Consider the following 19,536-nt stretch of genomic DNA (forward strand, 5'->3'; position numbering starts at 1 on the left):
ACCAGCCGCGTAGAAAGTGGACATTGATCAGGCATTGATCCCGCCCCGGCCAGCCTGGGGGAAGCATCCGTAAACCCTCCTTCTCGGCGGAGGGAGAAGAGCCACTTGTGAGACCGCTCCCGGCGCTACTGCTTTTATTGCTTGCAAAGCAGGTGATCGGTGCGCGCGCTTCCTCCTCCTCCGCCGCCGCCATCCCGTCCTTTCACTCACCCCAGCCCCAAACGCGCTCCCTTCTTTCCCTTCCCACCCTACCCCCGGCTGGACGACTCCCTCCTCCGGAGAGAACACGCCCAAGGAAGCAGGAGAAGCGCGAGGGAGGGAAAGAAAATAGACAGTAACGTTGAACCTGAGGGGAAAGCCTCCCGAGCCGCCGCCGCCGCCGCCGCGAAGAGGAGCCGGGAGCGAGCCGAGGAGCCCCCCGTGCCTTTCCCCTAGCGCGCTCTCAAGGGTTACGTGTGACAGGCATACAAATCCGGAATAGAGAGAGGCGGTGAAGAGAGACCCGCTGGAGGGCTCTGGTGTGATCGCCGCTCGGGATTTACAAACACACACAGAGAGAGACACAGACACACACAGACACACACAGACACACAGAGACACACGCACGCACCCAGCCCGCTCGCTCCGGGTGGCTCGGTTCGCAGGAGGGCCGGCCTGTTTTGTCTGCGCGACGGTGACCTGGCGTTGCCCTGTCTGAGGCACCGCGAAATTGACCACCGCAGAAAGAGGGGGGAAAGAAGGAGGGGCGGCCAGGGGGCTCCCCAAAACTACCAGGTCGATCGCCCCCCCCTCTTTTGTTTTGGTTTTTGTTTGCTTAAAGACATCATTTCGCATGTTGGTCTGAAAACCAACAACAAACGAGGAATATGAACAGGAAAACCAGACGCTGGATATTCCACATCTTTTTGAGTCTAGGGATTGTCTATATAAAAATTGGGTAAGTCGTCTCTTCTTTCTCTCTCTTTCTCTCTGTCTGTCTTGCAAGTCTCCGGCTTCCCCCCCCCTTTTTTTTTTTTCAGTGCAAACACGGTGCGCCCAACGTGCCCAGACCTGTTAGTATTCACCAACTTGGGGAAAAGTCTGAAAGGTGGCTTGTTTTTCTTTTCTTTCTCCTTTCTTCAAAGCCCGGGTTAAGAATACGATTCGTATTGCTCTTGGTTCCCAATGAAATCCGAAGTGTGTGGCTCGAGGGAAAGGCGAGAAAGCGAGAGGCATGACCGGAATGGCAATGGGCTCCGGGAAGCCTTGGGCCATTCCGAGGCCGGATCGCCCGGGCCGGCTGCCGAAAGTGAGCCCCGCTGCTCTCGAGACGGCCGGGCAAAGCAGGGGCGGGCGCCCGAGGGAGCGCTGGGGCGGCGGATCGCGCACGGCCGCGTCCCCCTCCTCCTTCTCTCGAGGAGATCCTTAGGGTCATTTGTCGAGGGGGTGGGGGAGGAGAGGGGGTAGGTGGGTGCAAGCCTTCCGCCTACTGAGAAGAGTCTGTCTGTCTGTCTGTGATTGCGCGGGGAAGGAACTGGGAAGCGCTTTGCACATGCTCGGAGGCACCTTGGGGAAACACTTTCCCTGATTTAATTTCGACCTTTCCAGAGCGGAGCTCATGGACTTTTCTCTCTGTGACTGCGGTGGCTCCACCGCAAGCCACAGACTGAGAAGTCGCATTTTCGGTGGCTGGTCAGCGCTCCCCGGAGATCACTGGTGGGTCTCGGGTCCTTCTGCACCCACAGCTCCTTTCTGACTTTGGACGGTACCCCCACCACCACCTAGTGGCTCAGGTGGCCCCAAACGCGAAGGCTGGCGTATTCCTTTCAGCCCATCCTCCACCTGAAAGCGGGTTTCCTTCCTTTCCATGGACCACCAACCCTACCATCAAACATACTCCGGTCGCTCATGTTCTCCCGGTCCGCTCATTCAAACAGCGCGCCTTGGAGATGGCGTGTGTGTGCTTAAAGTACCGTAGAAATGATAATATACACGCCTCAATCTGGCCCGAGTGCCTGGTGTGTGTGTGTGTGTGTGTGAGCGCCGGCTCAAGCACGAGCGCGCAAGGGCGCGCACACATAACACAGGTGCGTTCTGTGTCATATGTACTGTATCGCATTCCTCAACAGCTACCGCAGGCACGTGAAGTGTGTGTTATATGACGCCGGCAGGCGTGTGGAAGGAGGAGGTGAGGCCGTTCCTGGAAGATCGACCCCCTTCCTTTCCTTTCTGAGAGAGGCCTGGCGCTCCCGCAGCCCAGGATTTGGAACCGCACGCGCGATCCTGAGTTTTTTGCCTGCGATGCGAGTGCTAGGAGGCAAGGCGGCGGATGGCCGGGAGCTTTTTCATTGAGCTTATCAGGGAGTTGGCAACCTCTTGGTGTTTGATGTGGGCGGACAACACGCACACGCGTCCAGGGATCGCCTGTGTAGAGGGAGTGGTGTGTGTGTGTGTAAGGCTCAGGTGCCTCCCCCCCTCCCCCAAATCCGATACGCCTCTTCCTGCTCTCCCATCGTTTTAAATCACCGCCCGGGTTCCGGAGGGAGGGACCGCCGGGACGGGCCGGCAGGCAAGTAGGCCGGCAGACTGAGAGACCGACGGACAAGTGGCGGCGCAGCGTCGGGCATGTCCTCTGGGTTGCATGGAGTAAAATGATGTTTTCGGTTTGGCTCGAGTATGTGCCACGGCCTGCCGGCTGACATCAACAAACTTTAACGCTGGGGGGGTGTGGGTTTGGGGTGAGCAGCGGACGCCTGAGAGAAAAGGGCAACGCTGGGAAAAAATTACTTTAATGGAGTATAAGGCCTGGAGGATTCCGAGACCTGTAGTCCAGTTACTTCTGAACTACTGAAAAGTATTGTTTTTCTGAACTACAACGCCCATAGCCGTGCTGCCTGGCGGATTCTGGGTCCTGTAGTTCAGAAAAGAACTTTCTCAGACTGTGATCCAGTACTCCTTTTATTTAGCTCTCGTGGCAGGAGAGGTAGATGTCGCAAATGAAGCTCCAAGCCATTTGGACTGGTGAAAAGTTACACTACTTCTATCTAGTTGGGCGCGCGTGTTGTGTGTGTGCGCGCGCGCGCACGTGTTTACACACAGAGACTCGATGATAAGCTACTGTCGAGCCTTGATGGGCAGATCAGAAGCTCCGAGGGTAAAAAAAAAGGCATCTGTGTCTGTCCTTTGAAGTTGATCAAGTTGCTGCCACTTTGAGCTCATTCCAAAGAGCCGTTTCAACTTGAAGAGCCTTCTTTAGGGGTCGGTTGACACCGATGACGAACCGTGCGGGGCGGGATGTGTGTACGTGTGTGTTTAAGTGCACACGTGTTTCCCTAAGATGGTCTTACGGCAACACTTCTCAGTCTCTCTCTCTCTCCCGCCCCCCCTTTTCTTTTGTTTTAGGGGCTTTTCCTCCGTCGTGGCTCTGGGAGCCAGCATCATCTGTAACAAGATCCCGGGTTTAGCTCCTCGGCAGAGGGCGATCTGCCAGAGCAGACCCGATGCCATCATCGTGATCGGCGAAGGCTCCCAAATGGGCATCAACGAATGCCAGTTCCAGTTCCGCAATGGGCGGTGGAATTGCTCGGCCTTGGGCGAGAGGACGGTCTTCGGAAAAGAGCTGAAAGTGGGTATGTTACCTCTTGATTTTCAGCTGTGTGCCAGGGGTTGGCAGCCCCAAGCCCATTTGGGCAGAGCAGGGCCAAAATCCAAGCGGGTGATTGGAGCGTTTGTTATTTGCTGGTTTTATTTGCTGCTTACATTTTTAGACCACCTCTCTTTCAGGCCGTCTCCTTTTTGTCGCCACACACTACATTGTCAGATAGAATAGGCCTGGAGGTGTTAAGTAGCCCAAGGGGGCTCTGTGGCTCAATGAGCTTTATGGCCAAGTGGGCCCCTGAACCCTGCTCTTTTCCTGGCCTAACTCAACAGTCTGTAGAGCACTGGTTCTTAACCTCAGGTTACTCAGGAGTTTTGGACTGCAACTCCCAGAAGCCATCACCACCAACTGTGCTGGCTGGGGTTTCTGGGAGTTGCAGTTCAAAAACATCCAAGTAACAAAGGTTAAGAACCACTGCTGTAGAGCATGATTAGCTTCAGTGAAAGCACAAGTCCTGTTTTACACTTGCTACTCTTTCGTTTGGGAGCATGGACCTCTCTCCAATGGCTCCTCCCAGCTGGAGCCAACCAAGTGGATCACTGGCTAGAATCCTTTGGGCAGTTTGCACTTAAGGGGAACCATGTAAGTCTGTAACAACAAACTCCTGAACTAGGAGCTGGTTGCATTCTGGGGCACCCCACTTGTCAGTTGGCAGCAACTTGGTATGGCAACTTGCACATTTTTCCTTGTTCAAGTATAAATCATCAGTGAGATTCTGGCCACTGGGATCTACGTAAGTATTGATTCACCATTTAGCAACTGAGTCAAGAGATCTGCCCCAACTGGACTAGTAACTGGATTAAAACCATGGTAACAGGATCCTGTCCTTAGTGTATAATTATGATTTTAATCACAGGCTTGCTTTTTAAAAAATGTACAAGAACAACAGCAACCATACCTTCTTAACCCAACTATTTCCCAGCACTCAATACACTTCCTGGAGAATGTCTCAATCAAATCAATGGGGCTTCTAATTGAACTTGGCCAGGACTGGGCTACTGCACTTTGAAAACCTCACTTTTGTTGAGACTTACTTCTGGCTGAACATGATTCAGAGCATGCTGTTTAGCCATTGCAGCACCGCATATTACAGCAGTGGTTCCCCAAAATTTTGGCCTTGTGGCTTCATTTGCTGAACACTGGCAGTGGCACCCCTTGCTTGGAGGGGCCATCAGGGCACTCTCTCCCAGCAGGAGCAGGATCTTGACCCTCCTCAAGCCATCCCGTCTCCTCCCCATCCATTTCCCTGAGGACTGACCTCCTTCCAGGTCCTGACACAGGAAACTCCAAAGGCTACCCTGCAAGCACTTTCACTGGAGACCATAGAGATGGGGAAAGGAGAGGCGGGCACATGGCCTCCACTTCCTGTTAGACATAGAGCTTTGAAAGCTATAGAGGATCTAATAATAGCATTATAAACAGCTTCTCTAAAATGTTCACAGCTCTATGTTACATCCCTTTTCCCATGGCGTCCCTGCCTGGGTTTCACAAGCACCCTCTAGAGCCATACCACACAGTTTGGGAACCCCTGTACTACAACATAGCTTTGAACCTCTTGACCATCATTTTGGTTGTTGTGCGAATATGGTACATGCAAAACAGAAATCTATTTTAAATCATAAAGACTGCCTCCAGTCAGCATCGGTTTTCTACAGTAAGCATATGCAATATGTGAAGTTCAATGTAAGGTTGTGGTGAGATTGGGAAAGGTGTAAGCAATGCTCATATAGGAAAAAACAATGAGAAAGTCATCCTGTTACTCTTCAGAGAGTTATACAGTCACAGGTACACTAAAAATCAAATCTTCCTTCCAGACCAGTGGTTCTCAACCTTGGGCAACCCAGATGTTCTTGGACTGCAACTCTCAGAAACCCTGGCTAGCAAAAGTAGTGGTGAAGGCTTCTGGGAATTGCAGTCCAATAACATCTACTGTAGGTTATTTAAGATTGGGAACCACTGTAGTACAAAATAGAAATGTTACCTTTACATTGCAGAAGCAGGAAACATACTACTTACTTTCACCATCACATATAACAATACTCCAAAAGTCTTGTTTATATAAAGCTGTCTAATTGCTTTTTAATCAAATTCCACATCTTTAAGGTTGATTAAATAAAGGCCCAACATTTCTTAAGCCATATTAAAGGTCACAAAATAGTGCAGAGTTCACGGTCAAGACCTCCAGATCTCTTCAAGAGCTGAAGTGTAATGAAGATACTAAGATGGGGGAGGGGAAGGATGATTTCACTTTGAAGTCATGATGAGAATCTTGAGATAGAATGTGGGATGAGGTTGCAGACATTCAAATGAAGCTCTATCCAGCGTTGTGGTGGTTTCAGCTTACATCAAGGACCGCCTACAGGATGTTTGGGAAGAAACACACACACACACACACACACACACACACACACACACACACACACACACACACACACACACACACACACACACACACACACACACACACACACACACAAAACAGTGAATGCCTCCATTTAAAAAAAAGAGAGAAAAGAGTGTCTAGCTACAGTATCACTCAGACTTGTTTCTATTTGTAGGTGAAAGATACAGGTTCTTAGGTAGGTGGAAATCAGAAGCAGAGAGAAAACGCTGTCTTAACAAAGATGGGAATAATCTTAAGTGATAAATGAGGCACTCAAACTTTTATATATTCAGGGCTAAGTCACTAAAGAGGGGTGATGGGGTGGAATTTTTGTGCACAACCTATAGTAGGAGCCAAACATATGGGAAGTTTGCTGAACGGCTTTGCTTCTCTCCTGCACACATTCCACCCCTTCCTCTTCTTCTCGCCGAGAGGTCTTTCGAGTTGGCCTTCCATGGGGGCTGCTCTAAGAGACGCTTTGTTCTGTGGCTATGATGCCTCAGCTTGCCCCTCCACCCACCCCCTGCCATGCAGAATCTGGGTGTGTACATTACGGATAGGTTTCCAGGGTACCAAAAGTAGACTTGGGGGTTGGATGCAGTGGGAAGGATGATAACAGCCTGGATGAAGCAGGAAGAGCTCAAAGGAAGACAAATGCCAGAGTTTGGGGACTGCAGTTGCGTAGCCAAAAGACTGCAGAGATGCCGTCCTTGTTTTTTCCTGAGGAAAAATAGAAACACGAAGAAACCGAAACACGATATTAGTAAGGTATTATATTATATCTTTGTATTCAGGTGCCCAGGGTTCTTCCAGGGATTGTTGTTGATTCAGCATATAAATGCAGTTCAGGGAATTCCAATTTGAGCTCCCCTAGATGGCCTGTGTTTTATTTTCCATTATTAGATAACTGAAAGCTGAATTACGGTGCCTCCTACAAAGAAGAGTCAGAATCCAACACAGAATTAGGTATCCTTTGGAATGACTGGTTATAAATGTACTTACCTCTGTATTGAATTATAGATGACAGCTTTGGATTGCAGTGATTTCATTTTTGTTAATTTACTCAAATGGAAAAGTAGTAATTAGAGCTGTAATGTTACACAGACTCCTTTGGGACTAAATCCCATTGAATTTAATGCAATACACTTCTGAATAGATGTATAGGATTTTCCTGTGTTAATCAAATGCAAAGGTAGAGATCTGATTTTAAAAAGTTGCCTTTTTCCGTCCTGTTTACTAGAAGCAAAACATGGAAGGTGGAAGTATTGTGTGTCTTCTTCTTCTTCTTCTTCTTCTTCTTCTTCTTCTTCTTCTTCTTCTTCTTCTTCTTCTTCTTCTTCTTCTTCTTCTTCTTCTTCTTCTTCTTCTTCTTCTTCTTCTTCTTCTTCTTCTTCTTCTTCTTCAATAATCTTAAACTGGATGCAGATAATCTTTGGTCTTTCCTACAGTTTATGCCAGTGGCTTCCAGTCTTGGGTAACCCAGGAGTTCTTGGGCCTCAATTTACCACTAGCTGTGCTGCCCTGGATTTCTGGGAATTGCAGTAAAAAAACACAGGAGTCACCCAAAGTTGGGAACCACTTCATACTACAATTCAGATAATCTCTTACTCTTGGACTTGTAGGCTCCAGAAGCTGAAATTCAGAATGTCTGGGCAGTTAAAGTTTCCCTACCCTGCTCTAAACGCCTTAGCCCTATCACCCAACTTATGCACTTCCATGGTACTTAAGCATCCACGTTACGGAACTAGCAGGATCACATTTCTGAAGAGATTGTAACAACATTGCTTCTCAGAGTAAGACCAGGGAGTTGCCTCTGAGACAGCCAGAGACTGAATAATAGGGTGTCTAGAAGACGGAGCCTACATTACTTACCTGATCACCTGGAAGGCAGGGGCAGAATGCTCATGCAGGCAGCATTGGTAGCTGACCAGATTAGGATAATTCAAGGAGATCCTGCTTATGCGGGAAACAGGAGGAAAGTATGATCCATCACCAGTGATTTAGTGATCAATTTTTAGATTCAGGTGTTCATTGTGAGAGACCAATACCCATCTGTCCCAAGATGGATAGTTTAAAAATGCAGGCAGCCATGTTGATCCATATTGACAAACCAATTCTGTTATTCTGTTAAAATACTGCAACATTAGTACATAGGTATCCTAATCACATTGAAGGGCATTTTGCTCTTGGTTTGTGAGTATTCACCCCGCCCTATACGCTAATGGAAACACTGTCCCTCCCTCCCTCCCTCCCTCCCTCCCTCCCTCCCTCTCTTTCAATGTACTTTCAAGGACAAATTACCTTGAATGCTAGCCATATGTGGCTCCAAAGTGTATTTCCTTGAAAGCAAATCTCATTGGTATCAATGGAATCTATTTTTACCATAAAATAATGTTGCCCTCTTCCAGAATACTCTTTCCCATAATACTTCTGTTCTGTGTCCTAATAGTCACTCTTCATTTCCTGAAATATCCTCAGTACTCACTGGATTGTTTGGGGAGAGCTGGTGGCTTTAGTCCCTGAAAACTGGTTGTTGTTCTTTATTTATTTATTTTTCCCCTATGGCAGGTTTTCTATAATGTATATTTTGTAGAAAAGTATAACAGTACATCTCTGTACTGCCATTTTCACTGTGTAAGCAATGGCATTCATAAATGAACACTGGAAGGAAAGGGAATGATTAAATTAAGGAATCCATTTTTTAAAAAAGTTAAAGGTAAAGGTAAAGGTTCCCTTTGACAATTTTTTGTCCAGTCGTGTTCGACTCTAGGGAGCAGTGCTCATCCCCGTTTCCAAGCCATAGAGTCAGCGTTTTGTCCGAAGACAATCTTCCGTGGTCACATGGCCAGTGCGACTTAGACACGGAACGTTGTTACTTTCCTACCGAGGTGGTCCCTATTGATCTACTCACATTTGCATGCTTTCGAACCGCTAGGTTGGCAGGAGCTTGGACAAGCGACGGGCACTCACTCCGTCGCGTGGATTCGATCTTACGACTGCTTGGTCTTCTGACCCTGCAGCACAGGCTTCTGCGGTTTAGCCCACAGCGCCACCACGTTAATGCAGTTACAGTGTATTAAAAAAGAGAGACCCAACTGCTAGGTGAATAGATCTAATCAAAAGGTACTAGTGATGATACCTTCTTGCCAAGCACATATTAAGATACAGCAAGTGACATATGAGATGAGATGGCTATTGTATTTACGCCATATTGTGCTTAAGAGCTTTCAGAAGCTTCTGACCAGATGTTACTGGAAACAAAATGCATCATATAATATTGTATACGGGTCCACCTTGCCATGAAACAGAGTGATAGAATCTGTTTCGACATGGCAGCTTGGGTGAAAATGTGAAGAAACAGATGCCAGGCAGGAACTGGTGGCTGAATGGCACAATAAGACATTTAAGACCATTATTCATAGCAAGGGGAGGGAGCAGTGTCTGGACTCCATAAGTCAAAGTGTGTTGGGTGAGCATTACAGACGTCTATCTGATTAATGCATCCTTATTTATGATCCCCATTCTGGCTCAATCTATCTTTAGGTATAAAGATAGAGACAACACACACATGCACACGCACACGCACACGCACACGCACACGCACACGCACACGCACACGCACAAATGAATTGTTTATAAAAATAAGTTTTAAAATTATCTTGTCTAATCTAAACATTTAGTATCAGGACAAAGGTCCTCTACAGTAGTGGTCCCCAACCTTGGGTCTCCAGATGTTCTTGGACTTCAACTCCCAGAAATCCTGGCCAGTAGAGGTGGTGGTGAAGGCTTCTGGGAGTTGTAGTCCAAGGTTGGGGACCACTGCTCTACAGGAAAGAGACTATAGATCAGTGGTAGATCATGTGGTTTAAAAAGGATTAGGTAGAGGCAAGAAAGGCCTTCACTCAGGCATCTTAGAACCACTGCCAGTTAAAATAAAGTGTATTGCTCTAGATGAACATATAGTTTGATATAGTTTGGGTAGTTTCCTATGAAACCTGTAATAATTAAAGAAAATGTGTGTCTTTCTGCCTGTTAGATGCATAGCTCACAAACCATAGCACCTAGGCATCTAAACTTGGCATGTATACTGAAAGACTCTAAGAATGTGTACTGGGGGTTATCGGATTCTTAAAATATATGCAATAATGTTTATTAATTAAAACATGGCTGAGTTTGAAATCTGTAGTACTATCTTCACTCACTGGGTGGCAGACATCCTTAATCAGAACATAGCTTTGCCAATAAATGCAGTCTGAAGCTACAGGGCTTCCCATGTGTACAATAGGCAGAAAAGTCTCTCAGGAGACTGTAGAAGTCCACCATAGCAACAAGCATGTCTAAGGGTTCCAGTTCACTCAAAAGAGGTGGGCATAGTGCTTTCAGTTCTGATAGCTGAGTAACTGAGCTCGAAGGCATCAGTGTATCAAACCCAGAGCTACTCTAATACTTACAAATTGACATTTAAGAGATCATCATGGGCTACGTATATAGTAGAATCTCTAGTGTATGTATCATCATCTGTTTATTAGTTTGTAGTGATAATTGGAAGCCAATGCAAAGATGCTGGAGCAGTTTGGTGTGATGGTTTTTGGGGACCCAAGTCTGTGATTTGTATCCAGTGATGTGCGCTCTTCGTGACATGACGGTAGTAATAATGGCTGTAATAAAATGTCTGTGTAATCTGCAGTAATACCCCTTAACTCCAGGGAGATTTTCAAACAGATCCAGAAAATATCTCAACTGATATACTGTGACTGCAGCCACCGTGACATCAGTGCAGTTTAACCGGTTTTAAATCAAGGCCCTGAAGATCAGTAATTAACAATGAAAATGTAATGTCCTGTGAGTGCATATGACTCTTTGAATTATAACCTAAATAATTGTCCACTGTTGAGTATATTATCTTCATTACTTGTCTGAGTCTTTAAAAATATTTTTTCTTTCATTAAAGTTGATGATGCATCTTAACACTGTTTGTAGAAATATCAGCACCCATTAGTGGGAATAATAGCTTAGATGTGTGCATAATACTATGGCCCCTGAGAGATCTGAGTATTCATTTTGAAGATATTGCAACTTAAAATTAATTTACACAATTAAATGCTTTCAGCAGAATATGATAATCCCATTGCAGTTTATTTGGACAAGGAGAACTAATGTCATTAGAATAGCTGACCAATGATGTGGTGAAATGAGTCATTTGTCAAGGAAGCCATAATTGTGCTTGTCATTCACCACGGCAGATCTTTATACTGCTTAGGCATGATTCACAAGGTTGGCTCGTTACCCACTAACAGTTGACTAGTGCAAGAATCACTGTTCCGTATCTTCAGGTGTTTATTTATTTATTGAATTTATATCCCGCCCATCTAGTCAATAGACTACTCTATTGACTACACACACTCTATTGTGGTACACACATAAATGGTGTCAACATTTTCATGGACACCAATACATGGCACACCTTTGGAAGAACACAACAGCATGGTGCTTTCAGCCTGAACTGAGTGCATGAGTATAAATAAGTGTGTGCACTAAAGAAAGAGAGTTCTTGGGACCAGCTGTGCTAAGGCAAAGTAAACACCATTAGACATGGATAAATACTACAGGGATTCTTGAATCAGCTATGCAGATACATGGAATCCCCACAAAAGTATATCCGCTAAACTTGTGAAATCCAACAAAGTTTTGAGGACCAGCTCAGAAATTTGATTTTCAACATTCTAAAATTAATGTATTATGATGCCAACAAATCCACAAAAGTTAATGCTGATGCAAACAGCTGTGCAATAAGTGGACATTAAGTACAATGGCGTTCTTCAGAATGGATGTCAACCAGTTTGTGCCTATCAGAACAGCAAACTACTAAACAACTAGACATTCCAGCATGCAAAATTCTTTCTAGATATCCATGTGGCCTACCTCCTTCACAGACCATACATTCTTGATAATCTTGATTAATGGAAAACATTTGGACCTACTTCTGTTATGGCAACAAGAAGGATGAGATTCAGCCTAGCAGCAGGGTATGTTCCAAGGGGGGAAAAGCTGGTTACTACAAACACCTTGTCATGCAACTCCAGAACACAAATCAGGAAGAAAGTGTGAATGTTTACTTTTTAATCGTCACTGAAAAATAGTCTTCACCAGATGCCAGCAGCTATCCTTGGAGATCCAGAACAAAAAGTCTTCAACAATATCAGATAAGCATGGGTTTATTGGGATAAATTATTGGCTGTATATCATCATCCTTGTCACCATCATCGTCGTCATCAAGCACATTGGGCTTATGCTTTTTGTGAAACTTAGATTTCTGCAAAGACATTTCAAGCAACGATAAGGACATTATAACATCTTTTTTAAAAAAACTAATTTTACATATACTCTTCTTGGGAGTATGGAATGATCCTTTGAATGGTTTATTCAGATATATCTGCATTCGTACAAAGTTGCATGGGTTCTTACCCCTAGTAAATGTGCATAAGAGATGAACATATCTGAATTTATTAAGAGGCAGAAAACAGAAGATTTGGCTTATTAGACTACAATTCATGGGAACCCTCAAGCAAATATCATCAGTAACTATTCTGGCTAAACAATTCTTGATTCTTTTGCCCAAAGATAAACACTTCGGAACTTAGCTATAAAAGTCTGTCCCTATTACAGTTCTGAAAAACAGTAGGCAGGTATGTTATGAGTGTAGCTATGTATGCTAAAACTGTATGCTATGAGTGTAGAGCATAGCTGTGAAACAAAAATGCAGCTAGTGGAAGTGGGATTTTAGAAAGGAGAAGTAGAAATTAAATTTTGAAGTTGTCCCCTAGTTATTCTGGCAACCCTCATAAAAGGTGATAGTAAAACCTCAAGATCAAAACAGGCATCTGAATTGAGTATGAACAGAAGCCTTCAAGCATGATAAAATGGCTGGAATCCTATTGGCTTTCCTGAAAGTAAGTCTTGCATAACTTGCTGAAGCTAACTGCTGCTAACTGCTGAGCTATACTGTATATCAGTTGCACAGACAAGTGACTGAAACACGCCATGGCAACTGGCCACAGTTAGCGATGGCAAGCTATGAAAACCTTATGTAAACACCAACACGATTCTGGTCAACACCATTAATTCATTTACAGTAGAAGCAATGTTCTTGGCTGCTTTACATGGCTTTCTTCTAATTTATGCTGAAAACAATTGTGTAGGGTAGGCTGGGCTGGCAGATACGATCAAACCATTACACTACAGTGATGCCTCGCAAGATGAAAATAATTTGTTCCACGAGTCATTTCGTATTGCAAAAAATTTCATCTTGCAAATTTTCCCATATGAATGAATTTCAATGCATTTCCCATAGGAATGGTTTGAAAAAAAATGTCTTGTGAAGCACAGCCATAGAAAAATTCATCTTGCGAGTCACCCCCCCAAAAAATAAATAAATCACAAAACGCTTTCATCTTGCAAGTTTTTTGTTGCACAAGGCATGCGTCTTGCGAGGCATCACTGTATATTGATTCTCTCTTCCCTGAGATCAATATATGAATGTAAATAATTTGTGTACATGACATTTCATAATTCTAACAACATAAGCACTGGGGGATGTGGTCGGCTTTTTGTTTTGTTTTGCTTTGTTTTTTTGGCAGTCAGGAAAGTGTTTTTGCGAAAACAGAAGCCAAGATGGAAATCTGGCACCGAGTGTCTAAAAACCAGCATGATGTTTTTTGCCAAAGAGTCAATCTTCTGAGGTATCGACTGTCATACTTAGATAAAAAACATTGCCCCAAGGTCACTTTTGCAGGAATTCTCATTTCATACCTGCCTTCAAGTGTATCTTGTGAGTACATGTTCTAGAGAAACAAAAAGATTACATTACAGTATGTTAGAGGGGTTAGGATATGTCACGCCTGCTGAAGATCTGCTTACCGCAGGCTTCACACACACACACACACACACACACACACACACACACACACACACACACACACACACACACACACACACACACACACACACACACACACACACCACCACCACCACCACCACCACCACCACCACCACCACCACCACCACCAAGAAACTATGAAAAAATGTACAGTATACAGTATATTCTGACACAATATACTAGAAAAGTCATGTGATACACAACAGTAGCCGTTCCTCTGAAGTTCAGACAATGAAACAATAGTGTAGTGATATACGTTTCAGGAACACAAAATATTTTTTTTTAAAAAGAAGTATATGCAACATTATAGAACATAGAATTGTAGATGTTGTAGTGCTGTACCTATTTATTCATAAGAAAGGGTGTGACCAGATGAGCAATAGTGTTGCTCTAAGTGAGCACATTTGGTCACAGTTCCTCTGGAAGAAATCCAGAGAAGACTATGATTCACAATGCACTGCAAATCCATGTCTTAGGGAAAAAAATCACTCCATTAGAAAAGATATCTTTAGAAACCCACTTTTCCTCCTTAACTTCATTTCCTGTTTTCTTCTTCTTCTTCTTCTTCTTCTTCTTCTTCTTCTTCTTTAATCTGAAAAGCTAAATCTAATGGATAACTGACAGCTTCTGACTGGGAGCCTCTGGTGTGGAAATGAACTGTTTGTAATAAATGCTGCAGTCCTAAACTCTGCTCCCCGGAACAAATCCTGGAGCAAAAAGAAACCAATGTGTGAGGAAGAATGAAAATGTCTGGAAGGCTGGGAAAAAAAAGGCATTGATCATATCATTTCTGGCCTTCTGTCATCTGGATGGCAGGAAAAATAGTGAAAGGACCAGTGTTGGACAGGGTACTTTTGCCAGAGAAATGCTCCATCTGGACAAGCCCCGAGACCTTCTGTGTTGATATGCCTTTATTTCCCATTAGGGGCTGTGCACTGGATTCAGACAAATCACAATTTCCAAACTGAATTGGATAGATTTAGACCAATTTCTGAGAAATCCAGGTTGAAGTGGAATAAGCAGATTTTATTCTGGGGCTACTGAAGCAAATTTGCAAATTTGTTCATATTTTGTGCATAAATCATATCAGATGGGCCGCAAATTGTTTCAGCCTTTCCCCTTTCTTTCTTTCTTTCTTTCTTTCTTTCTTTCTTTCTTTCTTTCTTTCTTTCTTTCTTTCTTTCTTTCTTTCTTTCTTTCTTTCTTTCTTTCTTTCTTTCTTTCTTTCTTTCTTTCTTTCTTTCTTTCTTTCTTTCTTTCAGGCCCCTAGTGTGCAAATCTGGTAGGTTTACTCCCTTCTTTGGGGTGTATGTTGTCTCTCCAAATTCTGTGTATATAGTAGGAAAAAAGTCACAGCCATTTTGATTTTCTAATACATATTAATGGGAGGCTAAGAAGTTGACTTAAATCTGGGAACCGAATTAAAATAGGAATCTAGCTTCTCTGGACTGAATCTGGATATGTTCCAAAACTTTGAATTCAAATCCAGATCAGATTTGATGATCTGTGTCCAACTCTGTTTCCTAGTACAGTAATTCTTTCCAGGATTGCAATAGGGTTGTTGTTGTTTTTGTTGCTGTTGTGTACCATTAAGTCACCTCCGACTTATGGCAACCCTCCAAAATGTCCTGTCCTCAACTGCTAGGAATATGAAATTCCTCTTCTGATTTACTTCATGTCTTTCTCCTGAACCATCGGGATTGGACAAAAGTCTTGTTTATGCAGACTTTTGCATAAATGAGAAAGAAAGAAAGAAAGAAAGAAAGAAAGACTCAGATCCATAAACTTGGCAACTGTTACATTTTTGAAATGCAGGATGCCTCTTCATCAGTGGTTTCCCCTCTTAGTTCCACATTCCACAAAACAGACTCCCCCACCCCATCTAATGACTTCAGTAGAATATGGTGGGTGTTCTGCATCTTGCAGGATCTGACTATTTATCAGAGCAATGGGCATTTTATATAATGTCCAAGGCCACCATTTTTCATCACACACACTTTGTCTAATAGCCATGTAGAGTCTGGATGATGGAAGAGAAGGAGGCACAGCCAGATAATCAAGGGAAAAAAGGTTCTCATCTCCAATATGCTATCTGTGAATTATGACTTTTATAGAGATGTGAAGTAATATACCTTATGGCACAGAACTAGCAAGCACGGCTATATTTTCCATCTTTCTGTTTTCACAATCAACATATAATTCAGCACATGTCTCTTCAGATAACTCCCTCCCTGACCTCTTGGCTTTAAATAGCAGAAAATACAACACATGTTTTCCAGGGAGATAAATACAAATTTATCTTCTTTTTATGTCCCAGAATACCTAGTGTGTGATAGCTGGTTTGATGGTGCAAATACTTTCAAAACCCCATGTCTGTTATGAGGGGTGTATGTGAAGTATATTGCACTGCCATTTTTATTTTCTAAGTTGAGATGGGTCTGTACAAGGCACTAGTGAGGATATTTCCCAGCCAATCCTATCCATGTTTGAGTGTGTTATGTGCCACCAGGGATGGGGACTTGAATTGAGGGATTTGCTGTCAAGTCAGCCTTAAGTTGCACCAGTGACTCAACTCAGACTCAACTCTCTTCCCCCCCCCCCCCATGACTTTGCCCGACTCACAACTTGGAATCTACCCGCCCTTCCCTTTTTTCTGGAGGGAAAAAAGTTTTTTTTAAAATAGGGACTCAGACTTGAGGCTTCTTGGGAGGAAAGCGATGATAAACCTAGACAGCATCTTGAAAAACAGAGACATCACCTTGCCAACAAAGGTCTGCATAGTCAAAGCTATTATTTTTCCAGTAGTGATCTATGGAAGTGAGAGCTGGACCATAAAGAAGGCTGACCGCCGAAGAATTGATGCTTATGAATTGTGGTGCTGAGGGAGACTCTTTAGAGTCCCCTAGACTGCAAAGAGAACAAACCTATTTATTTTAAAGGAAATCAATTCTGAGTGTTCACTGGAAGGACAGATCCTGGAGCTGAGGCTCCAATACTTTGGCCATCTCATGAGAAAAGAAGACTCCCTGGAAAAGCCCCTGATATTGGGAAAGGGTGAAAGCAAGAGGAGAAGAGGATGACAGAGGATGAGATAGTTGGACAGTGTCATTGAAGCTACCAACATGAATTTGACCCAACTCCAGGAAGCAGCGTTGCTGTTTTTGAGCTGTACCTCACACAGCTTGAGTCTAGGTGTCTCCATTAGGTCCTGGGAGGGTGAATAAGCAAAGTTGAGGATCAGACAGGACCTAAAAGCAAGACTGAATGTGTGGAAACAAACTGCAATTTAGTCCAGATAATGCAGAACACATAGTCTGTATTCTGAAGCCAGTCACACTCCCACCCTGACTTATATCCCACAATGGAGGACACACAGTTTGGAAGCTATAAAACCAGGGTTCTATCTCACCTGGTGAGCTCCCATAAATTAGACCCTTTGCTTCAGGAATGGAGTAGGGTGAGACGTCTGTTGCCCATGTCTTTATTATGCACACTCAAATAATGCCTTAAGAGAGTTTATGGTTTTCTGGGGGCAAACTTTGAAAACTTGGAGTGCAGTCTATTCTGGCCGACAAGCAGTGTGCCTCTTCAGAAAGATTCTATCATCACTCTTGTCATCTCTCTCTCCCCTCCCCCCAGGAAAACTCAGGAGAGATTATTTTGGGAGTCATCATCCTGTCCTCCCAGATTGTGTTCCCATTCTAGAGTTCTGTCAAGACTTTAACAAGATCATTAGCAGCTAGAAAGCCCTCCCTAAAGGTTTAGCATTCCTTTGGATCCAGCAGTCTCCAGGAATGGTCTGTTTTAATAAAGGATCCAATTCCTGCAGTGATTAGGAGTCCACCATCTCTAAGCCATCTCAGATAGTGGTTTGTCCATGATAATGGAGCAGTTTTGGATACCAGATCTTCACTATGCTATGCTACTCGTAATTTTAAACGCATGATGACCAGATACCACTAGTGTAGCTCTCATCCCCATCCTTCACTGATCATCTCTTTCTCCTCTCTCTTTTAGCTGCAGATGGTGGGCAGGGGGAACCATGTAAGAATGGGATGGGAAGTAGAATGTAACTGGGCATTCAGTCTTTGTGCTTGCAACCTTTTAAGGAATAGACAACATTTCTCAGCGAGGATCTGGTAACTGTACTGTAGCTTGAACTTCTTCAGATAGGGATTTGGCCACCAATGGGATTTTCCTACTCTGTTTACTGTATATAATATGGGCTGTGTGCCATTGGAGGGTTGTAAGCACTTTCAAGATGAATTTCCTCACTGTTAAACAACAACAATAAAGCAGCTTCAAATGATTATTTAGTCATCAAGTAATGGAACATCGAATAAATATCTCAAAACCTTTGGATAGCTGAGATTGCAGTCCAACACTTGATGAAAAAGCAGGACCTATTGAGTTCAGTGAGATTTACTCCAGGGTAAGAGGAAATCTGTATTTAGTGTAGAACTGTAACCTTGTGCTCACTGATTTGGGACTAATCCTGCTGAACAGAGTGGGACAGATGTCTGAGTAAAAGAGGTATCTCTTTTTAAAGAATAGGTGTACTTCTTAGTTATGGAGAGACCTGCTCCCCAAAGAATTTGTCTAAGCCCACTAAAGTAATGGCTGCTGTCACTCTTTGTGCAGCAAATCTCTGTTGAGATTTGGAGTAGTGGCAGCACAGTGTTTTGCGGGCACTTGAAAGACTCAGGGTTTCAGAAAGGACAAGGAAAAGGTTGTGTGGTTCGTACACAAATACGGTGAGGGTGATGCCTTCTATTAGACCACTTAGAAATATCAAACAAATTGCAAGCTTTAATTGAATAATCCCATTTCATCAGGTTGAGCTGAACCTCTTCATGGATAGTACAGAAAAATTGTAGACAAGAAGTGAACAATTCATGGTACATATGTTTGAGAGGTTATCTCGGTTCTCCTGAGGCTGCAGTTTCAAGCATCCTTATAGCGTGCTTGAAATCTGTACACCCTTCAGACCAAAAGGCTCCTGCTCCCTACCATAATGTAAAGTTTCTTTCTGGCTGTGGGGCAGAGGGAAGAACAATACAAAGACCTAGCAGTCTCTAGGGGTTATAATTTGGTTTATTCACCAAATTATCTTATCTTTCTGCCTGGCCTAGGCAACAAAGCATAGAAGAGGGCGGCCACATACACCTCCTTACACTGATTAAAGGAACGATTGGACATCAGTGTAACAAAGAAAGAAAAATATATATATATCTGTACTGAACTTGCTGCTAATCAATATTCCTAACTCCTATTTCTTTGGGAGAATCTATGGAGAAAAGAACCATTTGACATAAGGTTTATAAGGCTTAAAGTCTTTGGGATCGGCATTCCTGATAGTCATCTACCATATGTATCATTCTGATTTCAAGCATGGCTTTGTTTTTTTGTTTCTTCAGGTGAAAGTAGCAAAGGTAGGCAGAAAGTCATCTCATTGATGACCTCTTCTCATTTGGAAGCTCTTTGCACCCCGGAGTGCCCCCAAAGCATGATTCAGAGCATTTTTCAGGGAGTGTTTGGTGGCTACAGATTAAATGACAATTCTAGCAGAATTTAAAACAC

General features: G+C 43.8%; 1 protein-coding gene across 1 annotated transcript in view; it reads left to right on the forward strand.

Moving 5' to 3' along the window:
• Positions 1-672: 672 nt before the first annotated feature.
• The window catches only part of WNT7A (Wnt family member 7A), a 58,625-nt gene continuing 39,761 nt past the window's right edge, over positions 673-19,536 (forward strand). Inside the window, exons 1-2 of the mRNA XM_020798500.3 lie at positions 673-937; positions 3,382-3,608. Of these exons, the coding sequence (XP_020654159.1) occupies positions 867-937; positions 3,382-3,608 (298 nt within the window). The 5' untranslated portion in view covers positions 673-866. The remainder of the gene's footprint in view (positions 938-3,381; positions 3,609-19,536) is intronic.

Source organism: Pogona vitticeps, chromosome 2 (assembly GCF_051106095.1).
Source record: "Pogona vitticeps strain Pit_001003342236 chromosome 2, PviZW2.1, whole genome shotgun sequence".
NCBI lineage: Eukaryota > Metazoa > Chordata > Lepidosauria > Squamata > Agamidae > Pogona > Pogona vitticeps.